This window comes from Scardinius erythrophthalmus (genome assembly GCF_964197995.2).
Source record: "Scardinius erythrophthalmus genome assembly, chromosome: 15".
Taxonomy (NCBI): Eukaryota; Metazoa; Chordata; class Actinopteri; order Cypriniformes; family Leuciscidae; genus Scardinius; species Scardinius erythrophthalmus.
In genome coordinates, this window is record NC_138235.1 from 7,749,284 (window position 1) to 7,775,502 (window position 26,219).

Sequence of the window (26,219 nt, forward strand, 5' to 3'; positions counted from 1 at the left end):
TACCCTGGTTATCCAGAGTTCTCGCGAGAGCACAAGTTGAATTTGCTCAGCGAGTAACTCTGGTGTCGAGTATTGATGCTCATTAAATATGCCCCTCGATCTGAGCTGCACCAATCACATCGGGTTATCTGACATAGGCGGGCCAGAGGCGAGATGACGACAGCGCTGCGACGTCGAAGTCATTAGTAAACATTGCAAGATGGCTACGGATGAACACCATTTGTCTGAAACGGCTTTGGCCGCTAAAATGAACGAATTAGACTTGGCTTTTTGTCTAAAAGAGGAACAGAAGACGGCGCTCGAATCGTTCCTTTGCAAGAAGGGCGTTTTTGCTGTTTTGCCAACCGGATACGGCAAGCGTCTAATCTACCAGTTAGCTCCGCTGGTAGCTAAGCGATAACTTGTTGTGATTGGTCGTAGTGTTATCCAATTGCGTGCAGTGAGATTTTCAAATGCATGCTTGGTGCCGCCCCTCGAGCTGGCCGATTTTCATTAGTCGACGCCAGACCATTAATCTTTTAGATTTAGGGCTGGATTTCCAGGCTATAAACGCCTCACATTACGGGCCTCACATATTGGACCGACCATTTGCCAATATCATGGACAAGATTTTTTCTCAATTTGTCGGAGAGGTAAATCGGGCACAGATCGACCTAAAACTCCTGCAGTGAGAGCCAGGCTTTAGTGTGGCCCAGATTAAACTGAAACTAGGAGGGATATCATTAGGCGTGAATTATGGATTATATCAATAACCATATATGGTAGCAATGATAAGCACCAAGAAACCGAATTTAGGCTCTTTAATAGTCCTGGGTTAGCATGGGAACCCTTCCTGTGGCAACATACAAAAAAGAAAAAAAGGCATTACAACCCTTAAAGAAATAAATCTCCCAAGCCTGCAGGGGGAGCCGTCACCCCCCCATTTATTTCTTTAAGGGTTGTAATGCCTTTTTTTCTTTTTTGTATTTTCAACAACTGTCCACAAACGCAACGAAAAACTACTAACAATCACAAAAAGATTCGCCTTAAACGACATTCACACCCAGCAAAGCACTGAAACCGGAGCCGAAAATCAGTGGGTCCTGCTTTCAGTGTTTAAATGTAAAATTACACAGCGAAGGTCATTTAAAAAGCTACATGAAAACGACGTGTTGTGTGTCAGGTGACCAGTCCTTCGCCACCTCAGCCTCCTATACTGGAGTTTCTGACCGAGCTTCATCGCAGCTCGAGCACTGAGGGGATAAAGGTTAACAACTGGGACTCAAATGCTTCTATCCACACGGTGTGTTTCATGAGAAGCACAGAGATGATGTCGAATAGGGGTTAACTGTGTTAAGCTTCTCAGCAAGACAGACAGAGATATTTCCATTGTGCAGATTCTGGAGTTGAAAGTGAGCAACTCTCTTCATGTCCATCACAAACCATTCAGAAAACCTCCCACTCTTACCAAAAGTCACGAGCAAATGGATATAACGAATGCTTATAAATCTATAGATCTTTTTTTGAAAATGAAAAATTACACCTGAACCATGCCGTACAACTTAGTTCCTTAGTCTGTGGTTCGTTTCGCAGTTATCAATCTGTTTCTTTCCTAAAGTTCAGGGTGGAAACAGAGCATCACATTTCGGGCACCTGCGGTCTCTTCCCTCTTATGAGGCTTTCGATTTTCTTGCTCTTGGTGAAGTCTTGTCGTCTGGTTTCATGACTCCATTCACTGAACCCCCTGCCAACAAGAAATAACAGCGTTTAGGAGGGAAAACAGAGGACTTTCAACGCCACTGTGCATGTCTGTATCGGCAGCATTTCCTGGTAGTGGCATTTTGTCAAAACAAAATGGTTGTACATGCTTTTTAAACTCTGAAATTGCTATAAAAAAATTAAAGCCAAGATGCGTTGCAAATTTCAAGTTGATATCACAAAAATATAGGTTCCAGTGAGATTTTGTAATGGAGCTTTACCAAAAACAGCCACACACATTCCACTGAATATTTCAGACGTGTTATCTTGTGTCACAAATTAATACATTTCTGTCACAATATCACTTCTGTCACAAATCAGAGGCCAAAAATGGAAACTTGAGTCTTTCCAATGATACGTTTTGACAAGATTAGAAAGAGATCTGATTATAAAATAGTGCAGTAAATGCGACAGCTTTGTGACAGGGAGGTTTTAAATGGCCGTTTCCATTGTAAATCCTTGTCCAAGTTTTCACAGTATGAATTGTGAGTATTTACGCCAATAATAATAAAAAAAAAAATGTTTTTTTATAGAAAACTATCATTAGTGCAGTCTTCATCGCTGCAGTTGCAGTGACATGCACTCATATGTCCATTTCATTTTCAGAAAAGAAATACACTTATTTTCATTATTTCCAGCCACTGAGCGGCATACTCCAAATCAAATTGTAATTTGATAACAATTATGTTAATCTTCCAGCTTACGAGAAAACTAACTGACAACTAACTAAACATTTGCAAGAATAAAAATGTCATTTCCAAAATGGTCTCTATTTACTTAAATTAGTCAATATAAAGTGAACTGTCTTAGTGAACTCATTTACACGGCAACAGTGAACTAAAAATGGAAGCGTTTTTCTTATCAATTTTTTAAAGTTTGTGTACAGACGTCAGTGCTGTTACACCGATCTGTAAAAAAGACTACAAACGCTGTGTTCTGCTGCCCGGCCACTAGTTGGCGATGACACTTTGTAAAGCACCACCATAGACTGAACATGTTGTCACAAATTTGCAGTTTTGTAGTTTACACAAAGTTGATAACGGTATTTTTTTTCAAAATTTTGTATGTTCATGTCCCCAAAACGCCAATGTCGTGCAAATGATTTAAACGGTAAGATTATTGTAATTTATCATTATAATTTACATGCAAAATGGCTTTCGGGAAAGACTCACCCCTGGAGTCCTTCTTGCTGGGTCTGCTTTTCGGGCTGACAGCTTTCTTCTTACTGGCCTGGATTTGAGATTGTTCTCTCCACTTCTTTAGCTGGAAGTTTATGAATTTCCACATCATCCAGGCCTGGGTCAGGCAGATGGCCGACAGACAGGTCATCCTGAAAGAGGACAGTCCAACACTCACAAATACTCAAATTCAGCATTTAACACCAGAACAACTGCAGTTTGAGTTCTACCCCCACTGTTAGATCACTGAAGGTGTCGTGGAGGACCGTCAAATCACTTCTGCTAACCCTTGAATGCCTCAGGGTTCGGTGTTTGGCCCTCTCCTGTTCTCACTATACACAACTACACTGAGACCAATCATTCAGCCCTGATGGCTTCTTCAACCTGCTATAGTAACGACTTCCAGCTCTGTTGTTTAAGCCTGATCACCATCTCGCACTGGCACAGCCGTATCCTTCGGATGAACTGCTTATTCGATTTCAATTCAACTTTATTTCCAGACTCAAGGTCCATTAGAGAGAAAACATACAACAACCTACACAATAAATACACAATTATGCCAATACTTTCTCATAAATGTCTGGTATCCCACCACACTTTGCCTAGGGTTTGACAACAGCATAATAATAGTATTATTTCCATTATCAAGCCGACAAATAAACGTATACATCAAATTCCTCATTAAAGCCATAAAGGTTTTTTTACTCTTAACATGCAAACTAGATTATTGCACTGCTCCACCTCGTTTAATTTTGTATTTTTTTTTAAAGCTACACTGTGTAACTTTTTAAGTTGATTCTTAGCAAAAGTATATGTGCTCATTCATGTGTAATTACTTCCACCAACTAATAGTTCTCGTAAGTGTAAAATCTGCCATTTATAATACATACGAGCGAGTCGCTCGAATGGCGGCAGCCATGTTGCGCCTCCATCTTGAAAATACATTCGCCAAAGAGGGACATACCTGGAAATTCAAGCTTCGCCTTCCGCGCTTTACACTCAGTGACACCGTGACGAATACGAGGGGGAGATGCGCGACTGCCGGCAGATTTGAAAGATTGCTGATGGAGGATCACGCCTATTTTCGAGGACATGTAGCAGAGTCGCCAAGGAAGCGAAAGAGAGAATTAAAACGTCAACGTGACAGGCAAATCAGCAAGACCAAAGTCAATACTGGAGTAACTTTTCCCAGATGGAAAGAGCTCATGAGGAGCAAAGATTTTAAAACGGGCGCCGAAGTTGCCTGCTTTCTTCTCGACAGGTAATTCAGCCTATTTGTGTAAATTCGAAGTTTTATAGTTGCTTGGCTAACTATAGCATGGTTGTGCATAACGCCAGAACGACGTCTAGGATACTTTTCCTCGCATCAATGATGAAAAAGGATTGTTTACCTTGTAACATAAATCTGTGCTGCGACGGGTCACAGGCGATGAATAGTTTTATTGGCGCCATTTGTATATCAAAGGGCACTGTAAATTTTAGTTATTTTTCATTGCTTTTACTTTGTACACAATGGACGAAGTCGAACTGGAAGCCATGTTAATCTTGGAATAATACGGCCACCGTAGGAGTTAAAACGCCCTCGGAACTGAAAGGAACAGAAATTAATATTCACTGGGTAGTCATATACAATTTCACCGCTACCACTTTTTTAAACTTGACCCACAAGGGAGCAGTATGAAAAGTAGTACAGTATGCTCTAGGTTTATCTTAACCTGATCCGGACACATTTAACATTTTCTCACCAACATATTAGCTTGGGCATAAAACATTCAGCACTGCCTATACATATCGTCATCATCACACATTTCATCATTAATGATATGCCCCAAATATTTTGTTTTAGTACTTGCCCTGACTGACAAAAATCTGGAAAATGGTCCTTATCCCCTTTTGTTCCACATATCATGGCAACACTCTTCTTCATTCTTACATCATGTTTAATCCCATAATCAGAGTATATTTAGCTGTTGAAAGCCTTGCAGAAAAAATTACCATATCGTCAACATACATAAGATTAATTGATTAAAGGAGAACTCCAGTCAATTTTAACATTGAGCTAATTTTTTTTGTACATTTGGAGTGCTGTCAATACAGAGAACAACGACAAAAATCGGTCTTGCCTACACCGTGTTATCCTCTTTTTAAAATTTGCACCCTGTTGACTTCAATGGGGCAATATTTAAACCTGCTTTTAGCCTCTTAACATCCTTGATGTGTCATTACAAGTGCACAGCCAATGTGAGTGATTCCTTCAGAGTGATCACGGGTGAATCTGACTGGAGTAGATGTGAAAGATATGAATAAAAATGATGTTATTTCAGCCAGCGCACATACCTGTATTTTCTTCCTGTTTTCGGTTGAAGTCCATAGTAATCGATTGTCGAGTTCACGCGCGTGATCATAGGTAACTAAACCTATGCGTGTGAACTCGACAATCGACTACTTTGGACTTCGACTGAAAACAGGATGTAAACACAGGTATTTGCGCTGGCTTAAATAACATCATTTTTATACATATCTTTCACATCTACTGCAGTCAGATTCACCCGTGATCACTCTGAAGGAATCACTCACATGACCTGTGCACTTGTAATGACACATCAAGGATGTTAAGAGGCTAAAAGCAGGTTTAGTACTTGCCCCATTGAAGTCAACAGGGTGCAAATTTTAAAAAGAGGATAACACGGTGTAGGCAAGACCGATTTTTGTCGTTGTTCTCTGTATTGACAGCACTCCAAATGTACAAAAAAATTAGCTCAATGTTAAAATTGACCGGAGTTCTCCTTTAAGATATTACCCAGCATGCATCCAGTCTTACAGTCAATTCATTGCTCTGTTAGAAGATTAGATCTGTCAACTAAATTAAATTAAATTAAATTAAATTAAAAGTGAATTACACAGAGCAAGCAAAATGGTGGGAAATGACCTACCTGACAGTGAGCACATTGAAGTTTCCATCCGCTAAGGAAAATCCCTGATTATCTGTGCGGGACAGGCCGAATCCGAACGTCAGAACAGAAACAGTGAGTGTCAGGAGGCGGGTGACGACAAACAGCAGAGCCCACAGTGTGAACCTAAGAGAGAAACACAGCACGGGACATGTTAAGGTTTTAATGTTGTTTATGTGTCTATGGGGTGTTTTTAAAATGCTTTAAGACAAATCATGTGTAAATTCATAAGTCGACACCATTGCTGAGCATTTAAGACAGTCTCAAAAACACGGTTTGAAAATCGCTGGTGTTTCTGACGTCATAAACTACCTTGTAACCAATCAGATCAACGTGTGATCGTCAACAAGTGGATATCTGAGCTGAGTGAGTGAGTGGAGGCGGGGCTCATTTGCATATTCATAGAACCGTGTATACTAAATGAGGCAAGGGTGTCGAGTTACATTCAAGATATTTTAAGGCACGAAGAATTTTTTCCAAGGAAAAAACGTTTAAATATGTCATTTAGGTAAACAAAGATGAGTTCTAAGGGATATAATTGTTGCCTACAGGGGGACTTTAACAGTTCAAAGAAGTTCTCTGCAGAGGATGCGTGTGTGGGGAAAGGAAGTAGGCGTTATATAACATTATAAAAAACATGATTATAAGATTATAAGACAAGAAACATGTAGAAATAAGGGCTTGAGGGCTCAAGATAGGAAGTGAACGAACCCTTTCTGCTTGTTTTCATCACTGAAGTAGAAGAGGCGTGAGGCGTGAAACAGCAGCTCTACCAGGTAATGTGGCACCAGAAGAACCAGACCTAAACGGTGGAGACTAAGAGACCACACACACACACACGGGTAAGATGCACTGTTTAACCAGTCAAAAATACATGTCTATAAACTACGAATTAACCCCTATTGCTGCACTCATCTACCAAGTGCTGTACAAACAGAAAACACAATGATCAATCAGAAAACATGTGAATTCATTGGTTTCTTAGTGTAAAAGTCTGAGTTGGTCTTTTTCTGGGTCCCGTTTTGATGTACAGACTCATTTCCGACCTTCTAAAGGTAATAATTCTCACCATTACAGACAATTTAGAAGCACTGCTCTAAATAACTTCAGAGTCACTGTGCAAAATGAATGCTGCAATAAAGTCAGCACTTTCTCTTTAAAGGAGGACAGATCTACAGGTTTGGGTCTCGCCGTCTATCTCTATCCTCATCACAACAGCAGATTCACCTTGAAATAAGAAAACACTCACTTGAGGACATAGGCACCAGTGATGTGAAATATATAAAGGCAAATATAGTAGAGTTGACGTGGAATATCTTCCTGAAAACAAAAACAAACCCAATTTCAATTTAATTGCATATTACAAGAACCATATTGGATAACACTTTACAATAAGGTTTATTAGTTAACATTATTTAACTACCTTTGTCAACATGAACTAAGAATGAATAACACTTCTAGTTAAAGGTGCATTGCGCAAGTCTCTGAGTTTTTGCAGAACTATGCCCCCTCTGGCGACAAGCGAAACTGCAATATAGGCAATTTAATAGGCCCAGTGTCAAATTCCGACCCGAATCCCTCTTATTTATTTTACTGTACAGGATTATAGAGGCAATCGCAGTGATCAGAGAAGGGCTCATTCAGCCCATCAGGCAATTGTTCAAGCATGTATGGGTTAGAAAAACGGGTATTTTTAACATGAAATGTTGCGCAATGCACCTTTAATATTAATTTCAACATTTACCATTGGATTATTAAAATCAAAGGTTGCATTTGTTAACATTAGTTAATGCACCGTGAACTAACATGAACAAACAATGAACAGCTGTATTTGTATTAACTAACATTAACAAAGATTAATCAATAAAGTAACAAATGTATTGCTCACGGTTAGTTAATATTACTAATGTTAACTAATGAACCTTATTGTAAAGTGTTACCCCATATTGTATAGAAAACTGCTCTCAGCTTCAACTACATACGGCCTGAACGAAGCCTTACCTTTCGTACTTTCTGGAAATACAGTTCAGGAAGAGCGTGGAACCAGTAGGCGATCTGACAGATGTAGAAAAACTTCACTTGGAAACTAAAAGACAGAGAGAGGATTGAGCACGTGAGCCTCGACGGGGCACATCATGTGTCAAACACACAAACAGGTTACAATCTGATTTCAGCATTGAACATTTCAAATGTTCATATCTTCTACTAAAAGCTGACGAGAAATGTATTAGTGTATAGGAATTAACTGATGCTGAACATTCCCTTCTCTCGCACTTTGTAACACACCTTTCCCTCGCGGGTCATAATGACCCGAAGCCCTAAAATTATACTTAATTTTTTTTGTCCAGAAAGCTTATTTTATTTCATTTTGATAATATTTTTTTCTCTGTTTCAATGCAATTTTTGTGGGGGGATTTTTTGTTATTTTTAGTTTTATTTACCTTTAAATTACTAGATTTGATCAATAAATAATAAATAAATTGTAATTTAATTCAAAATAACTTAAAATATCAAAATATTTTACATTGGGTGTCTCTGCCGACCTCTTGTGGAAAAAACATATATAACATGATATTTCATGAGTCTTGCCACTAGATGGCCTTATAGTTTGCATATATAGTCCTTCAGTGTGCATTCAGATACACATGTAGATATTATAAAATAATTATTTGGTAAAGTTTTTGCATTTTTAGCTTGAATTGAGTATTTTTAGGTTTTTCTATGTGTACTGAAGCATTCCTCGATTTACATTCATTCCTAAGGGGGTCAAATTGACCCGCGAGAGAAAGATGTGTTACTTTTTACTCCTTTTGTTACTCCTCAAATTAAACCATTCAATTGTTTTTTTTTGTGTATTTGTGGTTCAAGTGCGACAAAAGTGCGATAAAAGTAATGAACACTCAATGTTTTAATTTTTTTCCGAGTCAAAATGAAGAAAAGGATGTTCACTGTAACAATTTGACATGGTGTTCTCGAAGACTTGGACTAAACAGATATAAACCACTAACATTGCTAAAGAAACGATCACTATTATTATTGTGCATACTTAGGGTTAGTGATTTGAATGGGCACTTTACCAAAAGCATTACATTCAGGCACACAACATGTCTGTATTAGACATTGATGATGCCTCAAATCATGTGGCTGATTGATACTTTTATCAGCAATTAGACACATTTTTTTAATGGCTGTTAGAATGAAGTCGTCACATGATTCAACACTCACGCCATGTGGATATGAGGATAACCTTCCCAAAGAAAGGTTGGATTTGTAACAAATTCCTCCTGTGGACAGAAAACCACAGTGAGTTAGTGTGTGTGTGTGTGTGTGTGTGTGTGCAGGATAAATGAGTCGTGGTGTCCGGATGTCTCACGTTGGTGAGGATGCTGACGCCCCAGACGAAGGAGGACAGGTAGAAGGAGGCCAGCTGTCCCGACTCGTTGAACTTGCTGTGTTTCGTTTTGGACAAGTGTAGCCGGCGATTGATTTTCTATGGGAAAGGAATCAGGTTACGGCCATTCAAGTTTGTTCCAAGATTCTTTGAATAAAATAAGTCTGACAAAGGCGTAAGGCCTGAAATGGCAAGAAGTCACGGGCAAAAACACAATATTTTTATATAAGTGTGCACAACATTCTTTACCTCCACGTCGTGCATCAAAGGATTAGTTCACTTCAGAATTAAAATGTCCTGATAATTTCCTCACACCCACGTCATCCAAGATGTTCATGTCTCTCTTTCTTCAGTCGAAAAGAAAGGTCAGCGGAAGAGCAGACCTAGTGTTCACAAAGCTAACGTGCAGAGACTCACATCAAATGCCCTTTACAAAAAAATAAAAAGGTTAAACTACAATGTCGGATGAGTTTTTCGCACTACATTTTCCGCCTACGTTCGGTTACCGTCAACCTTTCCATCGTGATTGCGTAATGTGTAAAGTCATGGACGTGCAAGACGAGCATTTGTGGTTAAAAAGTATATAAATGTTTATTTTTATATAAAATGTCCGATAGTTTGTCTTGATAAGACCCTTATTCCTCGGCTGGATCGGGTCGAGACTTTGAAGCTGCACTGAAACTCACATTTGGACCTTCAACCCGTTGGACTCCATTGAAGTCACTATATGGAGAACAATCCTGGAATGTTTTCCTCAAAAACCTTCATTTCTTTTCGACTGAAGAAAGACAGACATGAATATCTTGGATGACATGGAGGAGAGGAAATTATCTGGAGTGAACTAATCCTTTAAAATTGTGTAACGCACACCTAGACATGGATTATCCCTTACTTTCATGCACATAAACTACCATTTAAAAGAAATAAAACTTTTTTTTTTTTTTTTTTTTTTTTTTTAGCAAGGACACATTAAATTGACAATTATAGATGTTACAAAAGATTATCTTCCATATAAATGTTGTTTTAAACTTTCTATTCATCAAACATTCCTGAAATAATTTAGTTTCTTTCCACACACACACACACACTCAAATAAAGCAGCACAACGGTTTTCAACATTAATAATAATAATTGTTTCTTGAGCAAATCAGCTTTTTTGAATGATTTTTTTTTTTACAAATTTGAATAAGTCACAATATTACTGTTTTAATGGTTGAGTAAATCTCTCTCCACACAGACACACTCACACACACACACACACACACACACACACACACACACACACACAGAGAATATTTAGCATTTGTAAAATTTTTAGAAATTGCATTATTAGTGTAATGAGTGAACATTTGGGATGAAAGTAGGAACATGAGCTTTTGGTGCGTCCCCTTTACTGTAATGGACCAGACGAGCCCTGATCTCCTGCATGCTTTCAGAAGAAACTGTGAGCTTTAATACAGACGAGTTCACAACATGCTCAGCATCACAAATGAACATCTAGTGATCACGCTGTTAAACATCTCCTCTCTTCACGGGCTGAGTGCATTACTCACGTCGAGGACGTACTCCTGAATCAGCGCGTGGAGGATGATGGCGATGAGCAGGTAGAAGAACACCGTGGCGATGTCCTTGGGCCCGTACTTGTAGAGGTTCACAGGCTCAGGCTTGTCCTCTGCATCTGAATCAAGCAAGACGACACCGTGAACCTCCGCACATTCATACACACTCACTAGGGTGCAGCTCATCTACACACACTTCTCACTAACTAGCAAGAGCTGTGACGTCCTCATCACACACACGATGACATTTCTCGACAGATAAAGCCATCTGGGTGAGTGCTGAAAGGTCATGAGCGGCAGGAAAACACACTCCGTTGACTAGAATAACTGTGTCGTGTGAATTTACACTTTCACTAATTACACAACAACGATGTACTAAACACTTGTTCGTGTGAAGATGACATTGTCTAAACGATACCCATTCACACGGACCTAAAGCTAATGTAAAATGAGAAATAAATCATTTTCAAAAAGCATTTTCTGTTCCAAGAGATTCAAGTGAAGTATTTATGAATCATTCATTTAAACCGATGCTTTTAAAATAATTCATTGAAATTAATTAAGCATTGCAGCTCTTAATATTTTGTCAGAACCTCTATTAAGTTGATTTTGTTTAGTCGTCTATTCAGAATCGTGGAAGCTTGTTTCCACCACACAATAAAACATAGTTGCGACTTTTTCATCTCACAATTCTGACTTTACAACACGAAATCACGAGTTTATATCTCACAATTCTGACTTTACAACACGAAATCACGAGTTTATATCTCACAATTCTGACATCTTTTCTCCCAATTGCGAGTTATAAAGTACAATTCTAAGGAAAAAAAATACTTTTTTTTCTCAGAATTGCAAGTTTATATCTCACAACTTTACTTTATAACACAAAATTGCGCCTATATATCACACAATTCTGGGATGTAAATCGCAATTGTGAGAAAAAAGCCAGAATTGTGAGATAAAAAGTCACAATTACTTTTGTTATTTTTCATTCTGTGGCGGGGACCAGCTTCCACAGACCCCGTGATCTCGGTTTGAAACAAAGAAATCATTTTCAGCTCATCCAGAATTGCACACTGAAGCACAGACTGACAGAGAAGAGGGAAGAATGGGCATCAAAACACTGCCATAAAATAATTAATGTATATTTGTTTTAAATAATAAGATATCTTTAAACGAAAAATACGTTTATTTTTAGGTTTACAAGCACATGTAAAAAAAAAAAAAAAAAAATTCAGGTCTTTTCAGGTCCAAATGGTAAAAGCACGTTCTTTTTTTTTTTTATTATTATTATAATCAATATTTTACAGTATCACCCTCGACCCGTGTCCGAGTTTTGTATCTGAACCCGCTCCGGTAATCGCAGGAACTAGAATCTAAATGATGGACTAAATGGGTGGAAATTGTTCACCCACAGCCATTTTATGGGAAACAACTGGGTCTTTCATTTCAGTGTGTCAGTTGTGATGTATTTCAGCTTGGACTGTAGCTTAGCATTACTGAAAGATCTAGGCCGTACCTGTATCCGGGCTCTGTGTGACATTATACTGGACTGTGATGAACATGATGGCAAACTTTGCTGTCACCTGCAATAAAATAAAAATCATATAAACACATGTATAGCAGAAGCCACAACATTCACAACACCACATCAAATATTTCCTGCCATTCTAGTACAAACTGCAGCAATATTAGTACAGAAACAGAGATCAGATTTAAAAAAAAAAGAAGTTTTTATAGTTTAGAATGTAGTTTTTCAAGGAAGTTTAAGTTGAGAGGAAGTTGAGAACATTGAACAGGTCAAATATCTCTGTAATGAGGAAGCAAAGTCAGTCATCTTCTCATTATTTGACATACTTGATTTTAGACCAATTAGCATGTTTAGTGCATTTAGCTGAAATATTCAAATAACTTTCACTTGCATTCAGTGGCATGTGGACACATACTCCTAATAAAGCAATTATGTTAAGATTTTATGTCTTCACTGGAAATACTGAAATATTCAGCCCACTAATTAATTGCCCATGCAACTTCATAAAATGATGCATATTTACATAACATTATATGATGGTCATGTTATTATTTGAGTGTAATATTAGTCAAAAAAGATCCTAAAATGTGACACTTGTGTTATTATATGATTACAAATTTCAATAGCATGATTTCATACAGGTTTGATAATAAATAAATACGTCGAACATGATGACAATGTGGAGTTTAATAGTATAATACACAATACACAAACAGGCTCTTCTCAATATTTACTCAACAACAACCTCAAGAATAATCCTGCTGTTGTTATTTGAGTTTTATAGTAAATAACCTCAAGCATCACTTTCATGTCAGATTTATTACTGATCAAAACAGGTTATGATATGTGAATAATAAATAATTAGCTCAAATGTGACGATCATGATATAATACGAGTTTACTATGAAATGATAACTTCAAACATGATGGCCAATCATTGTATGATAGCCTACATATTTAACACTGATTACAGATGTTATGGTGTGTATGATACAGATTTAACACTGATATGGTGTGTGTGATACAGATGTAACACTGATTACAGATGTTATGGTGTGTATGATGCAGATGTAACACTGACTGAAGATGTTATGTTGTGTATGATGCAGATGTAACACTGATTACAGATGTTATGGTGTGTATGATACAGATGTAACACTGATTACAGATGTTATGTTGTGTATGATGCAGATGTAACACTGATTACAGATGTTATGGTGTGTATGATGCAGATGTAACACTGATTACAGATGTTATGGTGTGTATGATGCAGATGTAACACTGATTACAGATGTTATGGTGTGTATGATACAGATGTAACACTGATTACAGATGTTATGGTGTGTATGATACAGATGTAACACTGATTACAGATGTTATGGTGTGTATGATACAGATGTAACACTGACTGAAGATGTTATGTTGTGTATGATGCAGATGTAACACTGATTACAGATGTTATGTTGTGTATGATACAGATGTAACACTGATTACAGATGTTATGGTGTGTATGATGCAGATGTAACACTGATTACAGATGTTATGTTGTGTATGATGCAGATGTAACACTGATTACAGATGTTATGGTGTGTATGATGCAGATGTAACACTGATTACAGATGTTATGGTGTGTATGATACAGATGTAACACTGATTACAGATGTTATGGTGTGTATGATGCAGATGTAACACTGATTACAGATGTTATGTTGTGTATGATGCAGATGTAACACTGATTACAGATGTTATGTTGTGTATGATGCAGATGTAACACTGATTACAGATGTTATGTTGTGTATGATACAGATGTAACACTGATTACAGATGTTATGGTGTGTATGATACAGATGTAACACTGACTGAAGATGTTATGGTGTGTATGATGCAGATGTAACACTGATTACAGATGTTATGTTGTGTATGATACAGATGTAACACTGATTACAGATGTTATGTTGTGTATGATACAGATGTAACACTGATTACAGATGTTATGGTGTGTATGATACAGATGTAACACTGATTACAGATGTTATGGTGTGTATGATGCAGATGTAACACTGATTACAGATGTTATGTTGTGTATGATGCAGATGTAACACTGATTACAGATGTTATGTTGTGTATGATGCAGATGTAACACTGATTACAGATGTTATGTTGTGTATGATACAGATGTAACACTGATTACAGATGTTATGGTGTGTATGATGCAGATGTAACACTGATTACAGATGTTATGGTGTGTATGATGCAGATGTAACACTGATTACAGATGTTATGTTGTGTATGATACAGATGTAACACTGATTACAGATGTTATGGTGTGTATGATGCAGATGTAACACTGATTACAAATGTTATGTTGTGTATGATACAGATGTAACACTGATTACAGATGTTATGGTGTGTATGATACAGATGTAACACTGACTGAAGATGTTATGGTGTGTATGATGCAGATGTAACACTGATTACAGATGTTATGTTGTGTATGATACAGATGTAACACTGATTACAGATGTTATGTTGTGTATGATACAGATGTAACACTGATTACAGATGTTATGGTGTGTATGATACAGATGTAACACTGATTACAGATGTTATGGTGTGTATGATGCAGATGTAACACTGATTACAGATGTTATGTTGTGTATGATGCAGATGTAACACTGATTACAGATGTTATGTTGTGTATGATGCAGATGTAACACTGATTACAGATGTTATGTTGTGTATGATACAGATGTAACACTGATTACAGATGTTATGGTGTGTATGATGCAGATGTAACACTGATTACAGATGTTATGGTGTGTATGATGCAGATGTAACACTGATTACAGATGTTATGGTGTGTATGATACAGATGTAACACTGACTGAAGATGTTATGTTGTGTATGATGCAGATGTAACACTGATTACAGATGTTATGGTGTGTATGATGCAGATGTAACACTGATTACAGATGTTATGTTGTGTATGATACAGATGTAACACTGATTACAGATGTTATGGTGTGTATGATGCAGATGTAACACTGATTACAGATGTTATGGTGTGTATGATACAGATGTAACACTGACTGAAGATGTTATGTTGGGTATGATGCAGATGTAACACTGATTACAGATGTTATGGTGTGTATGATACAGATGTAACACTGATTACAGATGTTATGGTGTGTATGATGAAGATGTAACACTGATTACAGATGTTATGTTGTGTATGATGCAGATGTAACACTGATTACAGATGTTATGTTGTGTATGATACAGATGTAACACTGATTACAGATGTTATGGTGTGTATGATGCAGATGTAACACTGATTACAGATGTTATGTTGTGTATGATACAGATGTAACACTGATTACAGATGTTATGGTGTGTATGATACAGATGTAACACTGATTACAGATGTTATGGTGTGTATGATACAGATGTAACACTGATTACAGATGTTATGGTGTGTATGATGCAGATGTAACACTGATTACAGATGTTATGTTGTGTATGATACAGATGTAACACTGATTACAGATGTTATGTTGTGTATGATGCAGATGTAACACTGATTACAGATGTTATGTTGTGTATGATACAGATGTAACACTGATTACAGATGTTATGGTGTGTATGATGCAGATGTAACACTGATTACAGATGTTATGGTGTGTATGATGCAGATGTAACACTGATTACAGATGTTATGGTGTGTATGATACAGATGTAACACTGACTGAAGATGTTATGTTGTGTATGATGCAGATGTAACACTGATTACAGATGTTATGGTGTGTATGATGCAGATGTAACACTGATTACAGATGTTATGTTGTGTATGATACAGATGTAACACTGATTACAGATGTTATGGTGTGTATGATGCAGATGTAACACTGATTACAGATGTTATGGTGTGTATGATGCAGATGTAACACTGACTGAAGATGTTATGTTGTGTATGATGCAGATGTAACACTGATTACAGATGTTATGGTGTGTATGATACAGATGTAACACTGACTGAAGATGTTATGTTGTGTATGATACAGATGTAACACTGATTACAGATGTTATGGTGTGTATGATGCAGATGTAACACTGATTACAGATGTTATGGTGTGTATGATACAGATGTAACACTGACTGAAGATGTTATGTTGTGTATGATGCAGATGTAACACTGATTACAGATGTTATGGTGTGTATGATACAGATGTAACACTGATTACAGATGTTATGGTGTGTATGATGAAGATGTAACACTGATTACAGATGTTATGTTGTGTATGATGCAGATGTAACACTGATTACAGATGTTATGTTGTGTATGATACAGATGTAACACTGATTACAGATGTTATGGTGTGTATGATGCAGATGTAACACTGATTACAGATGTTATGTTGTGTATGATACAGATGTAACACTGATTACAGATGTTATGGTGTGTATGATACAGATGTAACACTGATTACAGATGTTATGGTGTGTATGATACAGATGTAACACTGATTACAGATGTTATGGTGTGTATGATGCAGATGTAACACTGATTACAGATGTTATGTTGTGTATGATACAGATGTAACACTGATTACAGATGTTATGGTGTGTATGATACAGATGTAACACTGACTGAAGATGTTATGGTGTGTGTGTTTCGGAGTAAACTCAGACCTCGAACATGAGTCCCAGCAGGACGACCATGGCCACACACGACACCATATCCGCGTGATTCTGGATGACAAACTCGTGGCTCAGCACGGGCGGACTCTTGTTCTTCTTGCGGAAGCCCATCGCTCTTCTGTCGCAGGAATACACACTCCTGATCACTGCAGACACTCGCAGAACAAGCAGATCAAGGCTAAATCCACACTATTCAGTCATAAAAGCCCCACTACTCTCACTCACACCCGCTCGCGATGGACGCCGGAAGCTGTGGAGTGTCCGACGAAGAGTGTCACTGTAAAAGTCTACAACAAATATGTCTTCTTTTCTTGAGAAATAGCAGTTGAATACAATTTTGTTAGACTTATATATCACACTTTAACAGAGGACGAGGGTAAAAAACGCGTTTAATGCCCCATTAAACTTGTAGGATGACACATGTTTCCACTACAAACAACTGCAGAAGGATGTTGTGTTGAACTTTAAAGTAGGGCTTTTATTTTGCCTTTAAGCGGAAGTTCTCTCTTGTTGATTCACACATGGCTTTTACGCAGAAATGCTGGATTTGTGACTGAGAGCGGTTGTTTTGGTATTATGAGTTTTCTGTTTTGCTCTTATGTTTATGACATATTCATGTTTTACCCTAGTTTTGCTGTTGGTGGTTATTTAATTATTTACATTATTATGGAAACATATTTTCTAGCTTGCTTACTCACACAGTGCCTTGCCTTAATATTGTATTATGTAATGTCTTTTACGTTGTATTTAAGAAGCTAAATCTTGTACTTTTTATTCATACTCATTGACTTATGATGCTAAATCTGCCATAAATTAGTCCATATTTTGCATATATTTCTTGCCAAAGAGCCATCGATAATGAACTCTATGTACATCCATAAAATTGATAAGTTTTTAATGCACAACTTTCTAGAGTGGACACAGTGATGTCTTATGACATAGACAAATGACAATATCTGAAATAGTTATTATCATTAGTTGTAATGTGAGTCCAGTCACATGTAACTGTATCTACAGTAATTTTGTGTGTGATCACTATTTTACACAGATATGGCAGGAACAGAGATGGACCCTGAAGTGGCGCGGGGCTTATTTGAAGAAGGAGCCACTCTTGTCTTACTCGGAGTTCCTGAGGGAACAGAGTTGGGGCTCGACTACAAAACCTGGACTTTGGGCCCCCGGTTCCGCGGGGTGAAGATGATTCCTCCCGGGCTCCACTTCCTCCACTACTGCTCCGTCAGCACGAGTGGGGCCTGTGGGGAGATCAGCCCCAAAACAGGCCTGTTCCTGTCCCTGAAGCCCCGCGAGGTGCTCGTGGCCCACTGGAACCAGACTGAAGACGACCTGGAGATCTCCCAGAGCCCGGAGGAGGTGGAGCGCGTAAGGGCCAATCTCCGGGAGCTGGACGGGTACCTGGGCCCGTATCCCTACGACACCCTCCGGAAGTGGGTCTCGCTGACGGACCGACTCAGTCAGGAGGTGGCCAGCGCTCTTCAGCCCCTCAGCGGGCGCGTGTGTGCCTTCAGCGACGTGATCCCAGAACTGCAGCTGACCCACACTAAAGACCGGGCCGAGCAGAACCTGCCCCGACACGATCAGGAGTGCCAGAGCATGAAGGAGGGCCTGGAGCGACTGCCCCGGATGAAGCACAGGGAAGGCACAGCGCTGCGGTTCTCCCACATCCCCGAACAGGCGTACCCTCCCGGGGCGACCCCGGCTCAGATCACGCAGTACAGCATGGACTGGACCTACTCCCTCAACTGCGTGCTCGAGAGACATTATAAAGAGCAACCGCTCGATGTACTAGGTGAGCATTGGTTGCCGTTCAGTTTACTAACCGTACATCATGTTGTTAAACCTTCAGGAATGGCCATTGTGCCGTAAAAGCCCATGACACGTCGTTGTATTTAGGTCTTGTTGTCCTGTAATATAATGTGTTGTCGTTAGTTTTTATTAGGGGTGTGACGATTCCCTCATGTCACGATTCGATACATATCACGATACTGAACTCACAATATCATATTATTGCGATACTCCAAGACATATGATAAAAGTTTAACAAAAAAATTTACTGTTGATTAAAATGGTAAATTAGTTTTTTCATTGTGTGTGTAAATGAACAGGCTTGGACTTGATGCTGGAAACCCAAAGCTCAGGACAATAGAGACGCCAGAATAACAATATTCATGATTCTGAAGCTGAAAATACAGAATTATCATCTTTTGATGATATAATTTCTTAATACATCTTTTAACGTCAGACATTTGACATTATCAGGACACACACACATTCCTCCACTGCATTATTATACATTATATTCAACATTATATATAGCAGTTTAATGTAGTACTGACACTAAAACTCTGAAAACTTGATTTTCATAATTTTTATTTTGGGTGAACTACCCACAATACATATTGTTGCATTTTTTTATTGCGATATATTGTGACACACGGTATATTGTTACAGCCCTATACAGTTTTTATTGATGCCTGCACCACTTTTCCTTGTGCTGTGCTGAAAATCCTTTTCCTAATTTGGTCAAAAATAACCATCCTTTAAAATAGCTTGTAAATCTCTCGTTATGCTTTATTATCACCAAATACTGGATTCAGTCTTTTTGTCAACTTGTTTTCTTTCATTTGGCACAGGTTTTGTATTTCTGTCTGGATCTGATTGATCGTAGGCCTTGTTGATCTGAGCTTATTCACCAAGTCACCTTTATTTATATTGCACATTTAAGTTGTGCGCAAAATTGGAATATCGCATTAAACATTTTTTAATAAAGCAGCGTTTCAATCCCATGTGTTCAAAGCAAAATATCTGGATGTTGCTGCAATCTGGGAAGAAACTGGCTTCCGAAACGGGATCTGATCACAGACTTTGACTCTGGCGTTTCAGATCCATCAAACCAACATTTGAGATGCTGCGATGCCATTGGTCCGCTAGTCCAGTTAACCAATCACAGCCTCTGCTCAGGCTAAGTTCTTTTTTGTAGTGCATTGAGGGATTTATTCAGTAAATGTGTTTCCATCACACTTTATACACATATCTTCTTATCAGATGAAAAATGTGTCCACCTCAATTGTGCTCACATGTTTTTAATGAGCATTTTTAGAATTTATGCACATCTATGCATTTCCATCCAGCATTTATTTATTTATTTAAATATAATATCCCAAAATTTGCATTAAAAATAGAATCCAGTATTTGGTGATAATAAACCATAACGAGAGATTTACAAGCTATTTAAAAGGATGGTTATTTTTTTTTAAACCAAATTAGGTAGAAAACTAGTTGAAAACAAAAGATTGAATCCAATATTGGCAATAACAGCATAATGCAGGGCTCCAGACTAACTTTTTTTATTAGGAGCGCTGTAGCCCCTGACTTAAAATTTTAGGAGCGCAAGCAGAAAATTTAGGGGCACACCTTATATCACCTTGCAATGCAATTATTCACATTTTCCCCCAAAATAACTGTATTACTGACAAATGCTTTGATAATAAATAGCCTTAACGTACAGAAATTACAATGTGCAGTTTTATTTTAAGTTCACAGGGCTCCAGACTAACATTTGAGGGCAGCGGCACTAAGTTCTACAGAAAGTATTTGGTAGCACTGTGGGATGACAAAGCACTGAGCTTAATTTGAGGTGTATAGATAAAGTTGACTTTAATTATTATCATTCATAATGTCTTAATATTAATTCAAAAGCAAAATGAGTGACAAAATAGATATTAGGGAGTGAAAATAGCCAGTAAGCGTTCTATGTTTACAATAGTAATTTAATCTTTATCTTTTTTTTTTTTTTAATAAGTGTGAGTTTCCCTACTTCTTGAAACTTTTAGTTTTATAAATAGGTACAATCTTTAAAGGATGAACAAAAAATGTTTTGGTCAACACATTAAAAATAACATTTAAATATGATAATATAGTTTTGAAGTGCTGGAAAAATATGTGTAGGCTACTGTTATAACCACAGTATATCATAGTTACAGTTAGTGTTACTACAGTAAATCCAAGGTGAATGTTGCTGATCTGTGGACCTAAAGCCTTATATATAACTTGTTCGCTCATTGCACATGTTTCTCCTGGTTTCCACGTCAGCGCTGTTTGATCTGATATGGTTTATAACAGAGAATTCTGCGTCAAATCTGAATGCTTCTCACTGGATCTCGCAGCAATGTTATTAATTCTGTCGCAAACTCAATGGATTTCTTCACTGGATCTCCACGATGTAACTGTTTCGCGTGATCGCGATCGGCCCGCGACTGGCGAGGAGCTCTGCGCTGTCTATTATTGGGTCGAACTATTAAACGGTCTGTGAAGCAGAATGAGTGCTGAGTAGCGCAATTTTTTTTCCACTTTCATTTTGTTTTTATTTATTAACATGTCACGGCATACTCTATGCTTGAGGCTGAGATTGAGTGTTTAAACTGCGAAGTGCCTGCACTGTCTGCAAACTTCGTTTTCCCCGCAGTTCTGGGACTGCAACATTCGCAGCTCATGGAGTTCATCTCCTTACAGTACCTCAACCAGCTGAATTCTCGTAGCCAGTCTTCCCGAAAATAGTGGGTTCAGGCCTTTATCACCTTACAAACCTCTGACTCTGAATCATCATCATCCGACATATGTCTCCGTCTCCTTCCCACGGACATTTACGTGCTCTCGATTATCTCTAGGACCCTCCCCCTCCACACATTAGCCAGTTACAGTGGCCATTCCCTATTCTTCTCACACTCATTGGCCTGCCACACATTCCAGATTCATTGACGCGCCCCTTCCACGTTTAACGTGAAAAAAAAAAAAAAAAAAATTACTGGTCGCACATGTGCGACTGGGTGTAAAATTCAGTCGCACACTCTCAAATTTTGGTCGCAAAATGCGACCATTTGCTCGCAGTCTGGAGCCCTGTAATGAGAGATTTATAAGTAGATTTCTGTAGGTCGGTCATTTTGACTTGTGGTGTTTTTAGTCAAAAATGACCCGATAACACAAATATAAAACTCTAGTGTTAAGTACTGTGGTGAAAGTGTGGTGGTGTGTGTTGCTGTGTGTAGGCGAGCTGCAGTTCGCGTTCGTGTGTTTCCTGGTGGGGAACGTGTACGAGGCGTTCGAGCACTGGAAGAGCCTGCTGGCGCTGCTGTGCCGCTGCGAGGAGGCCCTGAGGGAGCGCACGGACCTGTACCTCGGCCTCATCGCCGTGCTCTACCACCAGCTGGGAGAAATCCCACCCGACTTCTTCGTGGACATCGTGTCCCAGAACAACTTCCTCACCTCCACACTTCAGGTGCGGTTCACGTGCTTTTCCTCTCCCAATCCTGGTTTCAGCTAGAACAGAAGTGGAACATGAGCAAAGCCGTTCAGGTCGTCTTAAAGTCAACATTCACTTCAGAATTACAATTTCCTGATAAGTTCCTCACCCCCACGTCATCCAAGATGTTCATGTGTTTCTTTCTTCAGTCAAAAAGAAATTAAGGAAAACATTCCAGGATGTTTCTCCATATAGTGACTTCAACACCCCCCCAGAAGCTTTTTTCCCCTTGGTTGAACATTATTAAAGTTAGAGCTTATTTAGAGATATCAGCCGGATGGCTTTGTGCAGGCGCTAATGGATCCTATGATGTATCTGGTAAAGTACCACACTAATAATGCCCAGAATGGTCCCAAACTTCTACAGTAGTACACATATGTTCTGTACTCATGAAACGAGGCATTGGAAAGTTTGTAAGCACATCAGGAGTTTATTTAAATAACATTTGCCTGACGGCTCATGCTACCGCTAACCCGGACGTCGAGGTCACTTCAGGGATTTGGGAAAAGCCTGTAAAAGTCCTTTGCAAAACTCACAAGTGTAAGGGAAAAGCTAGTGAATTTAACACTCCATAGAAATATATCCAAACTTTTTTATTATTTTTTCCGAAATGTTGACCACTTAGTGTTAACTAATAATTGTTGCAAACTGGTATTGCCAACAAAATATCAGTGCATTCCTGGAACTGGGCGTCGTTACACTACATCCTTATGCATGGCTTTCTGCCAGGACTTTTACAGGCTTTTCCCAAACCACTGAAGTGACCTCGACGTCCGGGTTAGCGTTAGCATTAGCCGTCAGGCAAGTGTTATTTAAATAAACTCCTGATGTACTTACAAACTTTCCAATGCCTCGTTTTATGAGTACAGAACATATGTGTACTACTGTAGAAGTTTGGGACCATTCTGGGCATTATTAGTGGAGTAATTTACCAGATACATCATTAGCGCCTGCACTAAGCCATCCGGCTGATATCTCTAAATAAGCTCTAACTTTAATAATGTTCGACCAAGGGGAAAGGCTTCTGGGGGGTGTTTGGCTCGAGGTCATGGTGCAAACGACCCTAGGTTGAAATTACTCCGAACCATCCCTTTAAATTCTATCCGACGCACCTACGGATGATGCGGGTGTGTGACACACTATATATTTAAAATAAAACAATCAGAATAATCAAAAAACTTTCACTTCAGTGGCCATTACCGACATCAGAGAACTGTAAAGTTGTGTATGTTTAATTATTAATAATTTTTCAGTAAAATTTTTGAAATATTACTTCAAGTAAATATTTGAGGTAAAATGGGTTCAGCTGACGAAAAAAAAAAAAGGTTTGTGAATGGGCGGTGTGGAGCTGGACTGGTCTGCTCTCTTTCATGATGCATTTGCCAAACAGAGTGTGTTTTTTAATGTATCTAACTAATAATCTCTTTTTCTCCTGTTGGTGCTTTCCAGGACTTCTTCCAGTTTGCCAGCGGTCCCGGGGTCGACAGCACATTACGGAAAAGAGCTGAAAAATTTAAAGTCCACCTGACCAAAAAATTCCGTTGGGACTTCGATGCGGATCCTGATGAATGTGCTCCAGTGGTGGTGGAGCTTCCCGAGGGGCTCGCCCTGGACTGAGGCGCTTCCCGAGGGGCTCGCCCTGGACTGAGGCGCTTCCCGAGGACAATCTTTTCAGACTGCATTCATCACATACTACAGCATCTGGATATTCCCCCGTTCTTCTGAAGTCAGTTTTCTTTGACCATGTCATTTTTTATTAAAGCTAATTCTTTCACGTCATTGTTCTTGATTTGTGTTTTAATGTCCCTGAACACCATATAAAGCCACTAGAGGGCAGCCTAGTACACATATTTTGTTGTCTTGACCCAGAATCCCGAACAGTCTTATATTTCGTGAAACGTGCTGTTTTTAATTGTTGTTCCTTTTTTACATGTGGTCATTCATGGTGTGTATCATCGGAACAAGAAACCTGTCACTCCTTTCAAAGTCTTCCTGTTTATTAGAGGTGTTTGCCAAGATAAACATTACTATTATTAATGCTCACATGTGCAGTAGATTAAAACAAACCCAGAACCTTAAGTGTCTCACACGTCTGTGCTCTGGACATGAGTGGTTCCTCGAGTCATGTGACGTGGAAGAGATGTGCATCCAGATCATCCAGCTGGATGAACAAATCATATGGACAAATAATTGGATTTAGAACCATTTCAGGACCAGAATTTGGTGCAAAACTAGAGGATATTACGCAATATAGACTATTAATCGTTCATGGACATTTTTCAATCACTTTCCTAGCAGTTGCCAACTAACTCATGCTATAAACAAAGAAAGAAAAAGAAATCTAAAATACAAAGCCTCAGGTTTACTATAGTTTTTTATGATTTTTTTTTATTTTTTTTTAGGCACTTCCCTCAACGTAATATTTTCTTGGCATGAGTTTGCAGCAATTATGTATTTAATCCTTCACATTTATTTGAATCAGGTTTTCTGTTTGGTTAACTGAGTAAGCATGAGGCGTTCATCTTCATCACACAGGGTTTGCCAAAGCAAACACACACCCCTCAGTCTCCACCAGACCACTGACCATCACGATAATAAGACCCTGGAATATTAATCATATAATAATACTATCGTCACTCGATTAATATCAAAGCACTGACACTTAAACATCATTACTGATATTGCTTTATGCTGTTTAAATTATGTACATTTACATTTATTCATTTTGCATGCACCAATCATTATCCAAAGCGACTTCCAAATGAGGAATACAGCAAGCGATTCATCGTGAAGAGACAAATAAACAGGAAGTGCTCAAAATACAGTTTCAGACATTGCTCGGAGCAGCACAAGATATAATGAGGAGGGATTAGAGGAAAGTGAAAGCACAGATTTTTTTGCGATGAGGTTTTAGTGCACATGGACTCGAGTTTTGATTTAAAGTTGATTGGTCAATGATAGCTGTCTTTGGAGTGTATCTGTACCACACTGTTCAGGTCAGGTGTGGTTTGCTCCAGGTTTCTCGGGTTAGTCAGATGATGTCTGTCCTGTGGAATTTTATTGAAATTAGTGCCAAAGTTTTCAGTGCTGGATCAGTGCCTTTTCTCCCCTTATTTCTCAGTTTTGTCTCTTTTAGACAGCAATGAGATTAAATAAAGATTAAAGAGACTGAAGTCTCCTGGTTCTCAGATGCTTCTATAACTCTATAATCTTGTGCCCTCTAATAAAATACATGTTTTGTTTTGTTTTTTTGCTGTCTCAAACTGTGCTCAGATTGCACAAGATGCAATGAATGACATGAACCTAACACTTCTCATGTTATGCCATCCACATTCAAATACTAGAGCTATCCCTTATGAAATTAACCATGATTTTACTACAAATAATTGTTAACCCCTTAAGTGTCACCCCCCTTTTGTTGTTGTTTTCTTTTGTTTTAATTGACATTAAAATGCACATTCCGAACTTAAATATTTGTAATTCAAGAATGCTTTGGAATATAGACCGAAGATTGGTCTTGTTTTAAAGAAGACATTTGACATTTTTGTAGAAGTGAAATAAATTAAAAAAATTATACAGAAAAAAAGTTATAAAACTTTGAGTTTATGAAAATGTACAATGAAAAAATTTAATTATTCATATTTTATATAAAATATATATTTTCAAAACATGTTGGACTCTAAAACTGCAAGAAAATCAAAGCCAAAAATCTGAACAAGTTGTGTTTCAAATTTTAGGTTGATATCTCAAAAAATGAGCTTTCAGTAAGACTCTGTTTGGGCGCAGTCCCGAACGCTTCCACTAGGAGACAACCGGACTCCATTACTGCCCATATAACGGCGCCTCCATTTCCATATG

General features: G+C 38.4%; 2 protein-coding genes across 2 annotated transcripts; one reads left to right on the forward strand and one right to left on the reverse strand.

The window, feature by feature from the left end:
- Positions 1-969: 969 nt before the first annotated feature.
- On the reverse strand, positions 970-17,317 carry LOC308703754 (translocating chain-associated membrane protein 1). Its single transcript, XM_081387627.1, has 11 exons — positions 17,036-17,317; positions 12,336-12,402; positions 10,811-10,935; positions 9,240-9,356; positions 9,092-9,150; positions 7,868-7,952; positions 7,116-7,186; positions 6,578-6,682; positions 5,849-5,992; positions 2,910-3,067; positions 970-1,723 (listed from the first exon to the last, which is right to left on the reverse strand). Exons 1-11 carry the CDS (start codon positions 17,153-17,155, stop codon positions 1,650-1,652), a joined length of 1,125 nt encoding a protein of 374 aa, XP_081243753.1. The 5' UTR covers positions 17,156-17,317; the 3' UTR covers positions 970-1,649.
- aar2 (AAR2 splicing factor) lies at positions 17,274-25,608 on the forward strand. Its single transcript, XM_081387624.1, has 4 exons — positions 17,274-17,615; positions 18,093-18,851; positions 22,108-22,337; positions 23,811-25,608. The coding sequence occupies exons 2-4, from the start codon at positions 18,095-18,097 to the stop codon at positions 23,976-23,978; spliced, it is 1,155 nt and encodes a 384-aa protein (XP_081243750.1). The 5' UTR covers positions 17,274-17,615; positions 18,093-18,094; the 3' UTR covers positions 23,979-25,608.
- Positions 25,609-26,219: the final 611 nt, after the last annotated feature.